Source organism: Quercus lobata, chromosome 7 (assembly GCF_001633185.2).
Source record: "Quercus lobata isolate SW786 chromosome 7, ValleyOak3.0 Primary Assembly, whole genome shotgun sequence".
NCBI lineage: Eukaryota > Viridiplantae > Streptophyta > Magnoliopsida > Fagales > Fagaceae > Quercus > Quercus lobata.
In genome coordinates this window covers 4,079,831-4,102,211 of record NC_044910.1, presented here as the reverse complement: position 1 = coordinate 4,102,211, position 22,381 = coordinate 4,079,831, and the positions used below count along the sequence as shown (strand labels likewise).

General features: G+C 35.9%; 1 protein-coding gene and 1 pseudogene across 9 annotated transcripts in view; both read right to left on the bottom strand.

The window, feature by feature from the left end:
* The window catches only part of LOC115953103 (putative disease resistance protein RGA4), an 80,102-nt gene extending 61,503 nt beyond the window's left edge, over positions 1 to 18,599 (bottom strand). For 5 of the 9 annotated variants that reach the window (XM_031070600.1, XM_031070603.1, XM_031070598.1 and 2 more), the window contains exon 1: positions 15,783 to 18,599. In XM_031070600.1, the coding sequence (XP_030926460.1) occupies positions 15,783 to 18,359 (2,577 nt within the window). In that variant the 5' untranslated portion in view covers positions 18,360 to 18,599. Of the gene's footprint in view, positions 1 to 6,150; positions 6,438 to 13,685; positions 13,776 to 13,991; positions 14,857 to 14,938; positions 15,001 to 15,782 lie in introns of those variants that run through there. The other 4 variants (XM_031070605.1, XM_031070606.1, XM_031070608.1 and 1 more) reach the window with 4 other exon arrangements.
* On the bottom strand, positions 1,665 to 13,499 carry LOC115951411 (annotated as a pseudogene).
* Positions 18,600 to 22,381: the final 3,782 nt, after the last annotated feature.

The window sequence follows — 22,381 nt, the reverse complement described above, 5'->3', positions numbered from 1 at the left end:
ATTATATACAACTGAAAATTCGATTGTACCTCCTACTATCTAGGAAAACAAACAAATTTACCTCTCTATAAATATAACTCGTTTTCTTCTACACCTTTTAATCTCACTCACTCTAATATTTATTAGGGTCTGATTTCAGTCCTTATTGAGGCAGGATCCTAGTATTTTATCATTTTTTATGATTACTCATAATACACATGGATATATCTCTTAGAATATTAGTCTAAACTCACTCAAATTTATCAACATTTTCAGAAATGGTTCTGTTAGGTTCTAATAAAGATTTAGATTTAAATATTTAGAATCATATTTGTTTTGTGTTGGCAAACTGAGTACAAAACATGTTTAGACTAGGTTTTTAGGCAATGCTTAGAAGTGGTTATTTCAAGATTCAAGTCCAGCTGATTGCAGAAAAAGGGAGTGTGATTCTGCCTTGCTCGACTGATTGAAAATTAGGCTCAACCGATCAAAAATTGCAGGTCTAGTTTCTTAAGCAGAATTTTAAACAGACCCAAGCCCGCAAAAACATTTAGGGTTTCATCTAAACTTCTCCACATATAAAAGGTAAACCCTAGCCACATTTTGAAGGCTTTGGAGAAGACTTGTATGTTAGTCTTTGTGAGATCTGAGAGGTTTTGTACATTCTAACTACACAAGAATCTACCGGAGCCAAAACTACAATCAAGCATTGGTAGAACATAGTTGGTAGAAGGTCTACTAGAGAGCGTCATCCATCGACTAAATACCCCACTTCTGAGTATACTATGATTACTAAAGAGAGGGAGCCAGAAATTTTTCAGGAAGTACAGTCTCATAAGGATAACAACAGCCTTCTCGGTATATATGGCTCTACTGCAAGTGTCATTCTTCACAAGCTGCTGACAGTGCAATGTTGGGTTATATATATCATTCAATTGATAAATTAATCTTTATTTATTTATTTAGCATTTTCCTTTATCTTTCCACTCAGCTTAAGATCTGGCTTTATGTTGTTACTAAGAAGACAACCAAATTTGAGACAACACCATCAATCACAGATCAACACCATATACTTGAAACACAGATCCACAACTCCAAGAGAGAGAGAGAGGGATGCCTTTGCCATTATTTGGTATAATAGAAAGTATATAAAGACATATAAATACAATTTGATGCCAAAGTATCCAATAAAACAAGAGAAATAAAGCCAGTTATTATTAATACTAACTTTCTCTAGAAAGATCAATAGGAAGAGGGCAGCCATCATTTATTTTTCTTTTTATTTATTTAGGTGAACAACAACAACAAAGCCTTAGTCCCAAATCTCTTGGGGTCGGCTATGGATCTACAACAAATTAATTAGGGTCGGCTACATGTATTCTTTTCCTCCATTCAATGCTATTCAAAGTCATAGTCATTGTTACTTCCTTAATTGACATGTCTTCTTTTACTACTTCAACTACTACTAATGTTATTTTTTGTTCTCCTCTACCCTTTTTTGTTCCCTCAACTTAAACTAACTCACTCTTTCTTAATAGTGCATTAGTTGCTCCCCTTTGAGTATGATAATAAATGTGAGGTAGAAGAGATGCGGATATTTATTCAAAAAGCTAAATGCAAACTCCTAAAGAGGCCAGCAGCACTAGTTTTTGAAAAATACAATAAAATAACATCAACGAGTAATATCAAAAACATTTTTGCTCATCAATGCTTCTTATTATCAAACGTGATAAAAGATAAACCCTATCCTCAGTCTTGAGCAATCCTATCCTCATCATCTTCATTCGCACAAATGCATAGAATTTCAAGGAATTTCCACCACAGGTGACCTCATCCACAAGTCCAAAACCTTGCCCTGATTTTGGACTTGATCGAACCTAGAAATAAAAGGTAATACGAGAAGGTAAATGGATTTCATCCTCACTACAACTGATAAAATAATCAAATATAAACAAATAGGTTAAAAATGACCAAGTATATTATCTTCAACCTGATTAAGAAAAACAATAAGAGTTTGAGATTGTCATAATGAGTAATGGATTTTTCTAAGTGCTTGGGTCATTATTTGTGATTGCATATCTTGGAAGGTGCTACCAATCATATGACCAAGTTCACAATGGGAGACAAGGGCAGCTACCTGAAAAATCCAACATGCAGGACATTATTAGAGCATGATAATACTAATAAAGAAAATAAAACAATGCGTCTGCGTCCAATTGATAGATCTCTAGTCATCTACAATCACAAAGAATAACCCAAGGATTTTTTTTTTTTTTTTTTTTTGTGTGGAAATATAGAGAGTAGGTTGTAATAATAAAGGCTTCAATGATCATAAAACAGAAAACTGCATAACCCAAATAATAAAGGTTAACTAATGGAGATATTACCACCTAGAACTACTGGTGTATTTTCTTTAATGATCCGTTTGGATTAAGGGGGAGGGAGGGAGAGTAGAGTAAATTTAGCCCAAAATCAGCCTATTTTCAGCCAACTTTACTCGACTCCACTCCACTCCCCCTCCCTCCCCCCTCAATTTAAACAGGCCCTAAATGACAAAGATAATAATAATAATAACAGGTTCACAACATGAATTTCATTTTTCTGTACAAACTAGAATGTGTCATCCATGAGGAGAACGAGTTTACTGAAAACAAACTGATAAAGACTGGCCAAAGCACCATAGTTGAACACCACCCCCCTGTGGGTGTGGGCCAAAAAAACACCAAGGCAAGGCACCCTGAGAATTAATCACTTACACTATCAACCACAAAAACATCTACAGCTCCACTTCTGGTCAGAGTGTTAACCACACTTAGCAAATTTTCAGCAGAGATTGGACATGAGATGAGAAGATTTTCTATGTTTATACCCATTGATTCTACAAGTGAAGGGTCCATCGCATTTTCTTTGTCAAGATACGCACAATACCCTGCCACAAGGACAATTATATTAGGTAAAGAGAGCATTAATCTATTAAAAAAAAAATCGCAAAATAAAGAACAATAATAAATAGGATAGAAGGAAGATCCCATATAACAAATGTAATTAATTACAACCAAACCAACTAAAGGACAAGTAAACCAGCTTGTCCATTTAAAAAATAATAATAATCCATGCTGCCAAAATAAACAACCAATTACTCAGTGAAGCACAAAGATGTCTACCTTCCTTATATGTTTGATGGACCTACTTACTTTCTGTCAACCTTTTGTCAATAAGAAACACAAGACCAAATATGTGATCTCAGATCCTTGTAGGGATTCATATTTTCACACACCAAAAGAAATCTCTTGAAAAAAGGAAACTGATGATATTTTTTGTTTGCATTCAAAGGAAATAGTGGAGCAACTACTTAAAAAATAAATAAATAAATAAATAAAAAACAACAACAACAACAACAACAAAGCAACTACCTGGAAGAACTACAATGCATTTTTATAGCAAGACCAGAAGCACAAATTTAAAGCTCAGATATTCTTGACTTACAACCAAAAGCACTCCAGGGCAATAACTGCCATATTAAATCTAATGTACACCTAAAAGAAGAAAAAGGCAATCCTAACAATGCCAAGAACTTGGTGTGATCTTACAAATTTGTGCCTATAAACATACAATTCACTAGTAATCATTTTGTCAAGTTCACTATCATCATCACTAACAAGACAGCACCAGTAGATCTCCTTACTGTTGTTCATGTTCATAAGATGTCAATCTTCAAATTGGTAGCACTGTTCTGGTTAGGCTAGCAGTTTTAATATTTACAATTACATGTTTCTATCTACAAAGCATTGATAATTGTCGATTAATAGCTGTAATAGGACCGCTCATAAAGAAAATAGTGACTATCCAGAGAAACCATTCAGAAAGAACAAGGCAGTAGGGGCTCTTATTCATACTAAGCATCAAGCAATGTGAAATAGCTTAGTTCTGCATTTTTTAGTAGAATTTTTGGATGCAATTGTATCTCGCATGTGAAGATTAATTGCAAGATGGGCTTCATTTAAGAGATTATCATCTATGATTAGATATTAGTCTTCTAAAAATACAGATTAACAGCAATTGAATTATAAATTTATTTCTGATCAGTAAAAAGTGGGAAATTTCCACCAAAAAAGAGTTCACCACAAGGGTGGTCTTTTTGAAACATTAGCCTCAACAGAATTATGCTGAACATAGGTGATGAAATAATAATTGACATATCTTATTCCATGGACCATGGTTTGTTGAAGCCCTCTGGACTATTGGGACTAGAATTAGTAAATAATCTACTCATTAAGGTCCGACATCCCCTGATAGAACAATAAGCATTAAAATACGCATGAAATTTTGCAGAAGGATCTATAATTATGCAATTATAGTACATAGAACAGTCAAGGGTTCTGGGATCTATGTACATTGACCCATTGGATTTCATTCACAATGATGGGTTAAAAATAAGTTTCTTGTTTTCCTTGGCAAACCAAACTAATTCAAGTCATACCTAAAACATCAATCACAAAGTACAAGAGGACAAAAAAATTAAAGGGGACTTATCCTTTTTCTATTTTGTCTTTTTTTTGGGGGGGGGGGGGGGGGGGATTGTTTAGTAGATTTAGCCATACTAATATCCAAGCACAATCCAGGTCTAAGCATGAAGTGAGATCAAAAAAAAAAAAAAAAAAATTGGCTTCACACCAAGACAATATAAAATCTCTCTCTAGTGTTCACTTTGTACAAATAACTAAAATCCATCTTTTTGGTTCATAACAACTATGGAATTAATAATTAAGGGTTTAAAATTCCATTTCTCTAAAAAATTAAACAAAATTTCCATTCTTAATTCATTGAGCCTAATACCCAACAACATTAGAGTATGTACAGTCAGATACATAATAAAAGGTAATTATAACATATATGCTCTGCACCAATATGTTTTTAATTCATATTGAAAATTAACATAGTGAAGATCCAGGTAGAAGAAACTACAAATCTAGCTATCTGTATCAACAACAAAAAAATTAGGATAGCTGACCTTACAAGGTCAAACACATATGTCCCACACATCTCTTTTGGTATAATGTACTAGGAATCTGCCTCTGTCTCTTGCATATATGTGGGGTGTGTAACTATGCATATGCTCATACGAAATATGTGGCAAGAGAAATTTTTTTTTTTTTCGAATAATCACCTTTGGTAATCCTCCAACCCCAAGAGCTATATCAAGCTTCAATGAGCCAGTAGAAATCATTGGTGCATGTCGTGAGCTAAAAAACTGTTGTAATGACAACATAGATTATCTACCAAAATCACTTGCAAGTCTTGAGAGAGCTAGACATAATGCGGTGTCTTTCTTTGTTGCTGTGATATCATCAAGGAGTTTGTCACATTCAAATTCTGAAAATTCTGCTGAAAAAATGAAAAAAACATTAGAATTTACAAATTAGAGCAAACCAATCATATACATCTACGAATTTTAATAAGAAGATAATTTTAAAAATGGCAACAGTAGATATCACAGGTGCATGTCATGAGCTAAAAAACTATTGCAATGACAACATAGATTCTCTACCAAAATCAATAGTAAGTTTTGAGAGAGCCATGCATGGCCTACAAGAAAGACCGATTCAATCAAGTGCGCATAGGTGAGACACTAAGCTTCTTTAATGGCTAATTCAATGTCTTTCTTTGTTGCTTTCACATCATCATGGATTTTTTTACATTCAAACTCTGAAATCTCACCTGGAAAAGAAGTTTTAAGCTAAAGGAATCCCTTTTCCTTAGAAGAATCTTCCATGAAAACCTGACAAAAACTTCATAAACAAGAGGCGTCAATTATATTCAAAATTGTGTGAATATCAGCAAACAATGAAGGCCAAATTTATATAGGCAACTTATACACAATACTCACCAATATCTCCTTGGCATTGTCATCTTGATTTAGAACAATCTTCAATCTTCAGTCATTTTAGGGCACTAAGGCCACTCAATAGACATGACAATATTAAGTTTAAAACACCAAATTTTCAAAAATAAATGACATTCGGAACTATTGATGGCTAAAGCAAACTTCTTGGTAGTCATCCACTTCCATCAAATTCAAATTTTCACATTGATGGCTAACCAAATATTCTAATACCATTAGTTATTTTACACCATACAACAAAAGATCAAACTTCAAAAAAAAAAAAAAAATTAATTAAATGATAAAGCACAACAAAGAGTTTCATTTGAGTTACTCCAATAACTAAGAAGTAGAGACAAACAATCAATAACGCACACATGACTCAAGTTATTTAAACATTGTACAAATTAGATAATACATGAAACACGAATGAAATCATAAATATAAACACACGTCACTCCATTAATCATTACAAACACAAAATGCACACCACAATATTATTGAAATTATTTACAATACAAGAGAAGGCTGAGACTTTCCGTGCTGCATGAGTGCATGTTATGGTTGAATTGATAAGCTACAATGTTTTAAACAATGGAATCATAAGATTGAACACTAGATTGAACATTGATAATAAGAAATTAAAAAAAAAAAAAAATCTTACCCTTGGCAATTTTAAGCACAAGGAACACCCTTTTTCTGAGAGAACAATCTGACCATCTGTCAATTTAAAAACAAGAAGAATCAAATATATTCAAAATAGATTTCATACTTCCTTGATAATATGACATTAAATTTCAAGTTACACATGGGTCAGGTCAATCTAAATTTCCTTTATAATTTTATAATTTAGCATCGCATCCAATCTTAGTAAGAAAATTTATTAACTCCATGTTCAGTTCACTTTTTTTTTTTTATAGATGAATGTTCAGTTCACTTTTAGAGAGAGGAAATGAACAGATTACAAGATTTTAAAATTCTGCACTTGATTTGTCAAAAGGGAGAGAAAGAAAAGAAAATAAAATTTTAGGAAACAATGAAGCAATTACTTTAAAAAATAAATAAATAAAAAAAACAACAACAACAAAGCAACTACCTGGAAGAACTACAATGCATTTTTATAGCAAGACCAGAAGCACAAATTTAAAGCTCAGATATTCTTACCTTACAACCAAAAGCACTCCAAGGCAACCATTGCCATAGTAAATCTGTTAAGTTCTAAGTACTTAGGAACTAATGTATTAGAACTCTAATTTGTATTGTTAGCAAACCATAATCAAAACAAGTTTTTAGTCTTGTTTTAGACTTACTCAAAGTATGTGTTTTATGTAAAGTTGGAATCAAGCTACTGTAGAATTCATTGTGCAATTCGGTCTGGCTCAATCGATCGAGAATTAGACTCGACCAATCGAAAGTCGGGCAAAATGTTTTTCTGTAGAATTTTCCAACTCAGCCCTAAGCCCATATGACGTGTAGAGTTTTATGTTTTGCCCTAGGTATAAAAGGGAAACCCCAGCTACGTTTTTGAGGTTGCTCTATTTGCTGTGTGTGTGAATCTCTTGTGAGATCTGAGAAGTGGTTACCTTCACACATGCTTAGGATTATCAAGAAGGAGATTTCATTGAGAGCTTGATGATCATTCAGTTGCTGCACTAAAGAGCTTAAAGATACGCAAGCGGGAGTGCTTGTACTTGCTGGAGAATCTAAGAAAGAAGGAGTTCGTGGTCTCGAAGCTTGCACGTGGTCGTGTCAGTAAGTTTTCTACTGGTGGGTAGCAATAGGATGTTAGTGGTCTAAGTTGCTATTGTAAAATTTCAATTCTTTCATAGTGGATTCAGGTTTACCTTGAGGATAGCTAGGTTAAATCCTCCCCAGGTTTTTACCGATGTGGCTTCCTGGGTCATCATATCTTTATGTTCTTTATATTCCACACTTTACATTGATATGATTATATGATTGTGTTAACCTAGATCTGAACTTTGGACTAAGTAATCACTTGGCTAATCAACTAGGTTAATTCAATTGTGTTTTAAGGGGTCTAAAAACAAACAAGTGGTATCAGAGCGGGTAGCTCTTTTGTTTTAGATCTTTTGATCTCTGAGCTGATCCTTGACCCTTGTTGTCATGGAACACGGAAACTCTCTAGTTATTCCTCCTCACTTTGATGGGAATAATTATGCTTATTGGAAAGTAAGGATGAAAGCATTCTTGAAATCAATTGATGAGAGAGTCTAGAACTTCGTTGAATACGGATGGGAGAAGCCCACTACTCCTGTTAGTGAGTGGCAAACTTCTCAGAAAGAAGTAGCAGCGTTCAATAGCAAAGTTATGAATGCAATCTTTAATGCTGTTTCTATAGAGGAATTTAAGAGAATCTCTAATGTTGAGGTTGCTCACACTGCTTGGAATATCTTCCAGATTGTGCATGAAGGCACAAAGGCTGTCAAAATCAATAAGTTACAGCAATTAACAACTAGATTTAAAAGCATTAGGATGTCTGATGATGAATCCTTTGATGAATTTTATGCTAAACTTAATGACATTGTTAATTCTGCATACAACTTGGGTGAAATATAGGATCAACCTAAAATTGTTAGGAAGATTCTTAGATCATTAACTGAAGACTTTAGACCTAAAGTGACTGCCATCACTGAGAGCAAGGATGTGGACTCCATCCCTGTTGATGAACTTGTAGGATCTCTTCAGTCCTATAAGTTGGACCTACCCAAAAGAAGAAAAAGGCAATCCTAACATTCCAAGAATTTGGTGTGATCTTACAAATTTGTGCCTATAAACACAGAATTCACTAGTAATCATTTTGTCAAGTTCACTATCATCATCACTGACAAGACAGCACCAGTAGATCTCCTTACTATTGTTCATGTTCATAAGATGTCAATCTTCAAATTGGTAGAACTGTTATGGTTATGCTAGCAATTTTAATATTTACAATTACATGTTTCTATGTACAAAGCATTGATAATTGTCGATTAATAGCTGTAATTGGACCGTTCATAAAGAAAATAATGACTATCCAGAGAAACCATTCAAAAAGAACAAGGCAGTAGGCGCTCCTATTCATACTAAGCATCAAGCAATGTTAAATGGCTTAGTCCTGCATTCTTGAGCAGAATTTTTGGATGCAATTGTATCTCACATGTAAGGATTAATTACAAGATGGGCTTCATTTAAGAGATTATCAACTATGATTAGATATTAGTCATCTAAAAATACAGATTAACAGCAATTGAATTATAAATATATTTCTGATCAGTAGCCAGAAAAGTGGGAAATTTCCACCAAAAAAGAGTTCACCAAAAGGGTGGTCTTTTTGAAACATTAGCCTCAACAGAATTATGCTGAACAAAAGTGATGAAATAATAATTGAATTATCTTATTCCATGGACGATGGTTTGTTGAAGTCCTCTGGACTATTGAAACTAGAACTAGTAAATAATCTACTCACTAAGGTCCAACATCCCTTAATAGAACAATAAGCACAAAAATACGCATGAAATTTTGTAGAAGGATCTATAATTATGTAATTACAGTACATAGAAAAGTCAAGGGTTCTGGGATCTATGTACATTGACTCATTGGATTTCATTCACAATGATGGGTTAAAAAGAAGTTTCTTGTTTTCCTTGGCAAACCAAACTAATTCAAATCATACATAAAACATCAATCACATAGTACAAGAGGACAAAATTAGTATGCACCTCCAAGCTTTTGAGCTTCCTTGATGATATGAAGGGCAAGTGTTGTTTTTCCAGATGTCTCTTGCCCATAAATTCCAACAATTCATCCTTGCAAAGTGCAGAGTAAATCTCTCACCACACCAGTAATGGCACTACTCCATTTTTTTGTAACTAAACATAAACTTTGAGATCAAAATCATTAACATACATTCATCAAGAAGTAACTGGTTCATAAGTCATAACATAAGTAGTACATTTTCAAGCTCTTTTTAATTTTTATATGTTCACAGATTGCAGTTCAAATTTTCATGAAACAACACTCATTAGCTTAGTATCATAATCACAACATGCAAAGACCTTTCTTTATATAATGAATATTTTTATTTTTTTTGTTGATAATTTAATAATTACAACAGGGGAAAAGTGATTTGAACCCTATGTTAAGGACATATTTTATGTAATTGACTAATCCTTTGACAAAATGCACTTTACTTGTATTTGGGTAAATCTAGGATGGGTTTAGTACTTCAAGGAACAAGAATTCAAGTCTAGTATTGAAGCCATGCAAATCTGTCCAAGAAACAAGTGAAGAAGTGTTGATTCGTTAAAGCTCAACAGATAGCTATCTATCGAGGCTCAACAGATACTATCTATCGACGTATCTATTGAGAATTACGAAATTTAGATTTCCAGATCTGATTTTCGGCCCATGTTTATGTATTTATGTAGGGTTTTTTTTCTCACAGCCCTAGACATATATAAGGCTTATTTTAGAGGTCGTCACATAAGAGAATACAAGGAGAACATATGCAAAAGGTGACCGATGCCTTATTCTCTCTGAAAGAAGCTACTGCGTCTTTACGCCTTAGGGTTTTGTAACCAAGTGCTTCTTGATCTTCATTGTTGATGAAGTGAAGTGATGATGCCAAAAAATCGTCAGTAAATTGCACGGTCCTCACATACTCATACCAGACCTGCACAACACAGAAAAAGAAGAAGACCTTACAGAGAGTACCGATGTGGTACCGGCCAAATACCCTCCGAAGGTTAAGTTATAGAACTCTTCACAACTCTAGAGTGCCAAAGCTGGATTAAATTATGTGTACCTTTGTGAGAGAGGGTTTTAGGGGTTATATAGTGGTGTAGATTTGACCCTAATTTCTTGAGGAGGAAGGCCTTTCCTTATGAGGAGAACTCTCCATCAAATTTCCAGATTTTTCGAGATGGTCTTCCTTGTAGATGACCCTCAATTATGGTTGGGCATAGGGAGCAAGGTTTTTCCATATCAAGATTCTTGATGAGCACTTCCAGCCACGTGAGTACCGTGCGTCCCCTCTATTAGGTTCGTCCGCTTGGGGTCTGTCCCCTTTGTTGGGTCCGTCCGTATTGAGGCTTGCCTAACTAAGGTTCGCTTCCTCTGGATCCATCTGCCCACCGAAATGTCTTCGTCAGTCTTGTTATGTCGTCAGCTGTGTAGGTCTAAAAATACCCTTATTAGTTGCCCCTTCAGCACATGTGTCCGTCAGTTTCACCCTAAACGAACTCATAGGGTAACAGATTCCTGCAGCCGTCGTCTCTTTCCTCAGGAGTTACGCTTTGATTGATGGAGTAGTTGAGGGTATATGCAACGCGTTCTGAGTGGCGCTGAGGTCGTCGAAGAAAATGTACCTGCGAATCAACTTTAGGATTTTTACTTTTAAGTTTATTTTGAGAACAGTAGTTTCGTATATGCTAAGCTCTTTTGAGAACAATGGCTTTTTGTAAGGATAATGATTGTCGCTCATTGGTTTTTTGAGCTTTCTTTGCTTCTGTTGCCCTTATATATTTGTGTTTGACCTCTTTCTTTTGTGTCATGAAAAATTCCTAAGTGCTTTAACCTGTCCTTTTTGCGAACTTAGTAATAATTTAGGTATGTCTCATTATACATCTTTCATCCGTCCACCTTGTGGATTTGTTAATAATTAGATGTACTACATTGTATATCTTTCACCCATCCACCTCGTGGACTTAGTCAATGTATCTGTCCATCCTGTGGACATAAATTAGGATGCTTTTTGACACATCTATTCATTTTGTGGACTTAGTTCATATATCCATCCATCTTGTGGACTTATAACATGAGTTGGCATCTGTCAACTTTGTGTTAATGAGCAAGTAAATAGTCCTAGATTCAAGGAGAAAATAAGGAAGTGAGAAAAAAAACATGTAAGAATATGGAATACAATCATATATGCATATATCGTATTGGCTATGACTAGGGATATGCAATGCATGCATATCTATTTCGCACTTAAAGAGAAAGTGGCCTCGGTAAGCTGTCTTGACATTGACATGTTCGAATTATGTCAATGCTTTGGCAAACTTCTATTCTACCTTAGTTCATATATCTGTCCAACGTGTGGAGACAGTAAATTTTGAATACTAGTTTGTATCTGTCCATTCTATGGTAAAAGGACTTAAATTTTTACCAAAGCACTTGTGAAGGGCTTGGTTCGTCCGTCCTCCAGTTGGTAGGAAGACTTAGATCTTTTACCAAGGCACCTGTGAGTGGCTTAGTTTGTTCGTCCACCCGTAGGTAGGACTATTGACCAAGGTACTCATGGGTGGCTAGTTTTCTCCGTCCATCCCTTAGGTGGAAGGACTTAGATTTTTTACCAAGGCACTTGAGCTCCTCTGGCTTATCCTATACTGTACTCCATAGGGACCTTAACACCAGGAGGTGATATGCTGAGGTTGTAGCTCTTACTGCGTGGAGGGTTGGTCTTCCACCCTGCTGGGTTGCTCCAGTTCTTTGCGGATGTTGTATCCCAAGTCCATTTCTAACAAATTGCTGCAACTTCCCTTGAGCTACAAGGATCTCTATTTGTTGTTTCAAATCATAACACTCCTTCGTGTCATGTCCATGATCATGGTGGTAATGTCAATATTTGTGTTTTAATCGCTTGCTTGAATCCCCTTTCATCCTCCTTGGCCATTCCAACATGGGTCGTCTTTGATAAGTGTAAGTATATGGTTGATAGGAGCGTTTAGTGGGGTGAAACAAACAGGTCGGCTGGTAAAATGTCTAGGCCTCTTGCCTTCTCTTTGGCCAATCGTTCCTACAGTATTGTAGTCTTCAGTCCTACTTCTCTTCCATCTGCTCTTCCCTTATGTAATTTTTTGAAGGGGTGGATAGTGATTATGACCACTTCTACATTGATTATGCGGTAAGACTTGATGTTCTTGCGGGTACTTAATTTGCACTTCCAACGCTTGGTTTTGTAGCATAAAGGCTTTATTTTGTTGAGTAAGTCACTCAATCACAGCTGAGAGTGTCTGCAGTTGCCATTCTACAACAGTGGGGGGATTTCCAGTTTCTTGGTTAACTGATGCCATCGATCAAGTTTGGACCGTACGACCTTTTGTCTCAGGGATAAAGAAATAACTGATTACTCGTATTTCTCACAGACGACGCCAACTGATGATGCCAAAAAATCATCAGTAAGTTGCACGGTCCTCATGTACTCGATACCAGACCTGCACAATACAAAAAAAGAAGAAGCCTTTACAGAGAGTACCAATGTGGTACCGGCCAAATACTTTCCGAAGGTTAAGTTAGAGAACTCTTCACAACTATAGAGTGTCAGAGCTGGGGTAAATTATGCGCACCTTTGTGAGAGAGGGTTTTGGGGGATATATAGTGGTGTAGATTTGACCTTAATTTCTTGAGGAGGAAGGCTTTTCCTTATGAGGAGAACTCTCTATCAAATTTCCTTATGAGGGTGCAAGGCTTTTCCATATCAGGATTCTTGATGAGCAATTCCAGCCACGTGGGAGCCATGTGAGTACCGTGTGTCCCCTTCTATTAGGTTCATCTGCCTGGGGTCTGTCCCCTTTGTTGGGTCTGTCCATATTGAGGTTCGCCTAACTGAGGTTCGCTTCCTCTGGATCCATCTGCCCATCGAATGTATTCGTCAATCTTGTCATGTCATCAGCTTTGTAGGTCTAAAAATACCCTTATCATGAAGAACTTTGCAGCCGACAATCTTCTTCAAGTTGGTGTGTTAGTCACGTACTAGGAGCCGTGCATCTTTAGTTAGTCACGTACTGGGATCCGTGCAAAAGGGTGGCGTTCATATATTGAAGAGTTCAGAGGTTCTAAAGTGCTAGACATAACACAGTGTCTTTCTTTGTTACTGTGATATCATCAAGGAGTTCGTCACATTCAAATTCTGAAACTTTAGTTGAAAAAATGAAAAACATTAGAATTTACAAATTAGAGCAAACCAATCATATACATCTACGAATTTTAATAAGAAGATAATTTAAAAAATGGCATCAGTGGATATCACAGGTGCATGTCGTGAGCTAAAAAACCATTGCAATGACAACACAGATTCTCTACCAAAATCAACAAAAAGTTTTGAGAGAGCCATGTATGACCTATGAGAAAGACCGATTCAATCAAGTGCGCACAGGTGAGACACTAAGCTACTTTAATGGCTAACTCAATGTCTTTCTTTGTAGCTTTCACATCATCATGGATTTTTTTACATTCAAACTCTAAAATCTCACTAGGAAAAGAAGTTTTAAGCTAAAGGAATCCCTTTTCCTTAGAAGAATCTTCCACGAAAACCTGACAAAACTTCAGAAACAAGAGGCATCAATTATATTCAAAATTTTGTGAATCTAAGCAAACAATGGAGGCCAAATTTATAGGCAACTTATACACAATACTCACCGATATCTCCTTGGCATTGTCATCTTGATTTAGAACAATCTTCAGTCTTCAGTCCTCTTAGGGCACTAAGGCCACTCAGTAGACATGACAATTTTGGAAGTTTAAAATACCAAATTTTCAAAACAAATTGACATCCGGAACAATTTATGGCTAAAGCAAACTTCTTGGTAGTCATCCACTTCCATCAAATTTAAATTTTCACATTGTTGGCTAACCAAATATTCTAATGCGATTAGTCATTTTACACCATACAACAAAAGATCAAACTTAAAAAAATAAAAATAAAAAAAATTAACTAAACAATAAAGCACAACAAAGAGTTTCATTTGAGTAACTCTAATAACCAAGAAGTAGGGACAAATAATCAATAACGCACACATGACTCAAGTTATTTAAACATTGTGCAAATTAGATATTACATGAAACACGAATGAAATCATAAATATAAACACACATAACTCCATTAATCATTACAAACACAAAATGCACACCACAATATTATTGAAATTATTTACAATACAAGAGAAAGCTGAAATTTTCCGTGCTGCATGAGTGCATGTTATGGTTGAATTGATAAGCTGCAATGTTTTAAACCATGGAATCATAAGATTGAACACTAGATTGAACATTGAAAAAAAAAAATTAAAAAAAAAATCTTACTTGTGGCAATTTTAAGCACAAGGAACATTCCTTTTTCTGAGAGAACAATCTCCCAAAAACATCTGTCAATTTAAAAACAAGAAGAATCAAATATATTCAAAAGAGATTTCATACTTCCTTGATAATATGACTTTAAATTGCAAGTTACACATGGGTCAGGTCAATCTAAATTTCCTTTTTAATTTTATATTTTAGCATCACATCCATTCTTAGTAAGAAAATACAAGCCAAGTAAGTTTATTAACACCATGTTCAGTTCACCTTTTTTTCTTTTTAAGATGAATGTTTTGTTCACTTTTAGAGAGAGAAAATGAAAAGATTACAAGATTTTAAAATTATGCGCTTGATTTGTCAAAAGGGAGATAAAGAAAAGAAAAGAAAATTGAAGGAAGAATATTTTATTATTTTTCTATTAGGATACTAAAATAGTCCCTTCTAAAATACATGAAATTTGAAGAACCCAAGAATAGAGTTCATAATTTGTCTACTCTTTTATTTTCCATAGACTTAAAACAAAAAAGTAAAAAATTGACAATTATCTTTCACATTTCATAACTTACCTTTTCACAACACCAATGATAATCTTTGTTATAACAAAAAATAAAAAATAAAAAAAAATGAAAAAGAAAAAATTTGTCACTTTGTAGGAAGTGATTTCTTGGTTGGTTATTGTTTATTGTGATTTAATTCTATAAACAATCCAGGTTAATAGACAAAAAATAATAATAAAAAAAAAAATAATAATAATAAAAAAAGAAAGAAGAAGAAGAAGAAGAAGCCAGTTTAGGTTAGAAGATAGAAAAACAGAGCATACATGGAAGAGGAAGAAGATTTTAGCCCTTACCTACTCATACTCCCAAGTGAATTTGACCATCTTGCCCCAATCTTTGCCGACCTCTCGCTCATAATCTCTCCTCAATTTAGGACAACCAACAATCTTCAGTTCTCTTAAGGCAGTGAAGCTATCCATCCCTTCTGACAGAGACGATAATTTTCGACATCTCCGAATCTGAAGCTTGCGAAGTGAATAGAGATCTGGAAGCCACTCCGGAAATACTGCCAAGTTCTCACAACCATAAATATCTAAAAACTGTAGAGTGTTGGCAAATCCTTTAAGCCATTGGGGCAAACTCACTAATTGTGGCAATCCCCAAACACTAAGTTCTCGAAGCCTCGTCGGGTAGTCATCCCCTTCCATTAAATTAAGTTTTTCACAACCTGAAATTACCAGAGATTCCAACGCGGTTAGGTGTTTCATACCTTGCGGCAAAGATATCAGGCTTCCAAATCCAAAGAAGCCCAAGGAGCGAAGGGCGGTGAGGCGCTGGATTCCTTCATGAAAACACTCTAGTTTATAACATTTGTAAAAGACCAAATGTCGAAGAGAACATATGCACTCGATTCCGTTGGTGGGTAAACGCGTTTGTCTTGTCGTTATTTCAAAACATCTGAGGCTAACCATATTTCTTATATCCCTTGGCAACTCTTCAATCTCCTCACACCAAGAAAATATCAAAGTTTCCAAATTTTGTAGATCGCAAATGGAGTCAGGCAATTTCTTGATATTCCTATTTCCTTGTAAGTTGAGATATCTCAAATGCTTCAAAGTACCAATTGAGCTTGACAACGTATCCAACTTTGAATATCTTAAATTTAGCAAGTGCAGGTGCTTAAATCTCATGATGCATGTTTTCACCAAGGATTCATTAATATTAATACCAGGGCTCTCATCTTGCCAATATTTAAATGAGAAATTAATAGTCTGCATGTTGTTACTCAATTTGTGTAAAAGAGTTATTGTTGCATCAACACCCAACTTATGGTCCAGAATTGAAGCGTGTCTAGCCTTTTCAAATTTGTTGGCGTTGTTAGTGTCTTCAATTAAGCAATAATCATTTTGTGCAACATATAACGAAAGAGCGTGTAACAAATCATGCATTTTAAATGACCAAAAAATATTGCCTTCATTATTAACATCTTGAAAGAAAGATTGTGATAACAACTCTTTTAAATATTGTTCTCCAATATCTTCCAACTCTTCAGTACTTTTGTTGGACTTTTGAAGGAGCCCATTTGCCATCCAACACCAAATTAAGTCTCCATTGGTATATCTATAATCCTTTCGATATAATGAGCAATAAGCAAAACATTGTTTTAAGTATGATGGCAATTTATTGTAACTCAATCTTAATGCCAGTAAAATGTCTTTTTCCTTTTGCTCCAATTTCCATATCTCATTATCCCTTATAGAGATCCAATCCCGCTCCTCAATTTTAGAATAAAGTAAACTCCCTAAAGTCTTCACAGCCAAAGGAACACATCTGCATTTTTCCACAATATCTTTACCAATCTCTACTAGTTTTGGATATTGCTTGTCCTTTCCTTTTTCAAATCCCCATTTTAAGAACAAGCGCAGACAGTCTTGCTCAGGAAGACCTTTCAATTCATGGATGGATCCAAGAGTCATCACTGACGCAACTTTGTGACTACGTGTAGTGACAATAATTTTACTTCCTTTGGCACCTTCTATTAACAACATTTTCAAGTCATTCCATTCACTAGGATCCTCATTCCATACGTCATCCAAAACGATTAAAAACTTTTTCCCTTTCAAAACATTTCGTAAACTGGCTTGCACTTCATCTAGACGCATGTTCTCATCTACATGCATGTTCTCGCTATTTTCACGAGCTACAGACTTAAAGATTTCTTTTGCCAATCTTTTAACATCAAAATCTTCTGACACGCATACCCATACTCTATGATGAAAATTCCTTTTGACCATTTGATCATTATACACTATCTGGGCAAGTGTGGTCTTGCCCATACCTCCAATTCCAACTATTGGAATCCCAGAAACATTACCATCATCACCCGGTTGCATCAGAAGATCTATTATCTCTTGCTCGTCTTTTTCCCTCCCAATAACATCAGAATCAAGGATAAAGGAGTGAGTTTCCCTGACGACAATATGCTTATCGTTAGGTTGCCTCTTTTGAAGATTATATTGATCACTAAGCTTTTTTATCCCTTCTAACCTCTCTCTAATCTCCTTCATTCTATTACCCATTTTAAAATGGAAGGCAAGTGGATTAGAACACGAAAAGAAACAGCGTACCTTTTTACCAGTGCTCCCATATGTTTTCACCACTTGCTTCCGTAGAGCTTCACACTCGAATTCATCCAGCACATCCACCGCATCATAAAGCACATCTTTGAGTTCCCCCAGCCAAAGACTAAGCCCACGTTCTTTTGCTTGCCTCTCCTCGGCATCCAACAACTTAGCTTGGATGGCAGACATGGTGAGCTCAAGATTTTTCAGATCGCTTTCAACACCCAATGCCAAGTTAATCTCTTGGTAAGCAATGGATCCTAGCTTCTCAGTGACTTTTTCCGCAACAGAAGAGACCAACTCCGTCATTTTTACTAAGGTGGAGGAGGGGATAGTTTTTGTTGTTCTTATTTTATCAAATGAGGGTGCTGCAAAGTGTTTATTGAAGTAGAGGAAGAGAGAGTTATGGTTGTTTTTTCTTTGTTAAATGAGAATGTTGCCTCTGATGGTGTGAACTATCAGATATATTGGAACCAACTTTGGCCCTTGCGTTCTCATGAGGTATGCTTGCTGGTGAAGTCAAGCACAAATACCACTTGCTTTATTCTCCATTTATTTCACTCATTCTTTTCTCCAACTAGACACTCTTACTTTATTCTTCTTCATTTTGCCTCCCTGATCCATCCACTCCTTACCCTCTCTAACTTGGTTCTTTGCTTTTTCATGAAGTATGCATGTCAATGAAGTAAGGCTCAAATTCTGCCTTTTGCTCTGAATGTTCAAATAGTGTGTAAATTAAAACACCTTGAATGTTTAGACCCCCAAATTACAAAGTACTAATTCAAGCTTATTATCAAATAATGTATGTGCGGAATATGAAAATAAGCTAAAACAGAATTGATAAAACAATCTAAACCAAATAAAATCACAACCACAGCAGAAATTAAATGGCAAAAATTAAGGGAAGAGAGATGCAAACACAAAGACAACACAACGATGTGTTATCGAAGAAAAAACCAAAGTCTTCGACATAAAACCGCTCCGCCACCCTACAAGCGGTCAATAATCCACTAGAGAATGAAGTTGGAATACATGAACAGCAGAAGACCTTTCAAGCCTAATCTACTTAGTGTACCTAAGCCCTCTAAGCTTCTTGCTCCAACAAGGTTACACCAAACCTTTGTATTCTCTAGCTTACCGAATCCCGCTATAGCCCATAGCATCAACCAATATCAATTGGTCCCTTCCTAACTGCTTCCCAAGCACCAAATAGCCTCTTCACAAATATGGGTATGGTGAGAAAAGGTTTTGACTAATGTACCTCTTAAGGATGTATCAATGGAGAGGGTAAGAGTAGATAAATTTGGAGAATCAAAGTGTAAAGATTGTGGATGAGTCAATCTTGTTTTTCTCTAGAGTTTCTCTCTCAAAATTCTCTCTGGAAGCTCTCTACAATACGTGGGTATAAGAGGTATTTATACCGGTGTGTGTTTGGAATGCGAAAGGTCAGTTTTTCCCAAACAGAGTGGTCTGGCGACTTGACCTCGCGACTTGACTAAGTCGCGAGTTTGAGTCACGAGCTAACTGTCTGGCCAAACTGGAAGTTTTTTCTTGTAGTGCTCCAGCTAGTGTGACTCTTTAGCTCCTCTACATGCTTCACACGTGTGCCAGCTTTGGTGACTTGCAAGCCGCTAGCCAGTCACAAGATCCAGTCACGAGGCCCTACTGAGTGCACACTCTTTAGCTTTTCTTCACATTCTCTCACACACTACCCTTACATGATTCCCACCTAAATACAAAGTTTCTAAATGCTGAATTACAAGCAAATTTGGCACGAAATAAAGCCAACAAGATAGTTGATTAAATTCAACTTTACAATCTCCCCCTTTGGCTATTTCGTGACAAAACCCTAAAACAAACTCTAGACTTAACTTGTGAGTTGGAAACAGTTGAACAAAATTCACTCACACCTAACTCTAGAATCTGTGTAGCTCTTGAACCATAAGAACAAGTATCTCTTGAAAAAAAAACAACACAATATGATCATTGTATGCAAAAAACTTGTAATGCATATGTAGCAAGCACATTGCGATCAAGTAATATAGATTAAAGTAATAAATCATGACTTGAACAAAAATGAACAATCACTATAAATAGTGACCACAATGCTCATTCACACAAGAAATGAACATCCGGACATGCAAGCTAATAAGCTCAATGCAAAGTATCATTTGCATATCCAACACTCAACCAATACAAAAACTTAAAGTAATTGCATCAAGGATATAAAATCCAACAAGGGCACAAGAGTGATGTACTTAAAGAAAATGCATAACATTTAACAATAATTACTAGGCTACAAAGCATGGGTACAAACACAAAATGTTGAAAACAAACCAATACATATGATAACAATAAGCAAAACATTAAACATAGGCAGCTCCTGCTCTTCAACATCAATACTCCCCCTTTGATCAAGCTCTTCCTCCCCCTATCATCATCATCTCACCCTTTTTGTCTCGGAATAGCTAGTCCTCATTTTCCTCTAGCGTCCTTTGAATTTGGTCCAATGGGGTTTGGAGAGAAGTGAACTTCGTATCACAACGGATTGTGTGATGGTGCATGAAAGAGGCAAGTCCAGACATCTTAGTGCTTATTTCGTGGATGGATGCCATAATGTTGTCTAATTTCTCATCATAGAAGGAGGAGCTGGAACAAGAACCACTATGAGATGCTGAAGTTTCTGTCTTGATTCCCTTCTGACTATGTCCAATGCTAGCATTGAGTGTGTGAATGTTGAATGGACTTGGCTTCGTGTAGGGAGACTCATCAATTGATGGATGAATGCCTTTGAGTTTCAATATCCTTGAAACAAGGCAGCAAAAAGGAATGCAGGTCCTTAAGTCGGTTCTTGCAACAGTTTTGCACAAAATATGAAAGATATGAGCGCAAATGTCGATCTCTTCATCAGTAATTAGATCATGAAGGAACAAAGCTCTCCCGAGATTCATGTATCCGGTGCTGGATAAAGGATACAGATTGTTGAACATGATTATTGTAAGAACCCTTAGTTTTGGAGATAGGGAGGAAACACTGATTGAGTTCCCAGTTTGTGAGAATTTCAAGTTTCTTCCAAGAGCGTCCCTAAGTAAATCCTCTTCCAGACTCAAATCGTCATATACCGATGGATTAGGAAACATTGGCCAGTTGATGTGTAGGATTTCTACCAAATAAGTGGGAGTTACTGAGAAAATCTTTCCTTTAACCTAGCATTTGAGGTCCTCTCCCTCAACAATGGCATTAGCATAGAACTCTTTCACCAAATTCTCGTATGCATCATCAAGGTCAAAGAGAAGGGAATTTCAATCCTTGGTGGCAAACCATATAGGGATTTTGGTGGATTTTGGTGTCCAAGAGAGATGTCTGTTCAACAGCCCTTTCAACCAGCAAAGAGGCGTCTCTAAAGTAGTTCGCATAGGTCTGAAAAGCAGCATAAGATCTGAACTTGTGAGGATCATACACTCCTGTTGGGGATCGGGTTCTCTTTGGCTTTGGAGAAAGATCATCAACATCAATCACGGGCTCTTTCCCTTTGCTACTACCTCCTTTCATAGCTGATCTTTTAAATAGAGACATTTTCAAGCTACATCATGTTACACCAAATAGCAACAGAGACCACACAAGACAACAAACTCTATTAGCACAGAGTGAATCCCAAAACAGGAATATTGTGGAAAACCCTAAAATCATGAGATTAAGGTCATAATCATGTCATAGAGTGTGTGTATGTCACAAAGAACACAATGTACACGCAAAGCAGAGAGTATCACTACAAAGTCACCAAAGATCACACAACAATTTCACCAAAAGATCAAATACCCATATTCATGCAACAAATACATAGATATTAACAAAAACACACATCCAAGAGATATATGGCAAGAAATGTGAGATATATTGAGAAAGAAACAAAACCCATACCTTTTTTTGAAGATTGGTGAAGAGTGAGAGAGAATATGGAGATTTTGTGTGTGAAAACGGTGATTTTGAAAAAGGGAAAGAGGAACAAGAAGATGAATAGTCACGAGATGCAAGGGAAAAATGAAAAGTTTTAAAACTGTCCAGAAAAAGACCCTCATTGTTCAAAAACACGATTTTCGTGACTAAACCGAGTTGCGAACAAGTCGTCAAGAAAAGTCGCCAAACACCTTAGAGACAAAATTTTTGGAAAATTTGTCTAAGTGTTTTTCGCGACTAGAAGGTCCACCTACGAGTAAGTCGCGAAGGGAGCCGTGAAAATTTCTATATAACCTCACGACTGGAGCTTCCACTCACGAACAAGCTGCCAAACCAAGTCGCGAGAACTTTAAAAACCCAGAATTTTGGAAAAT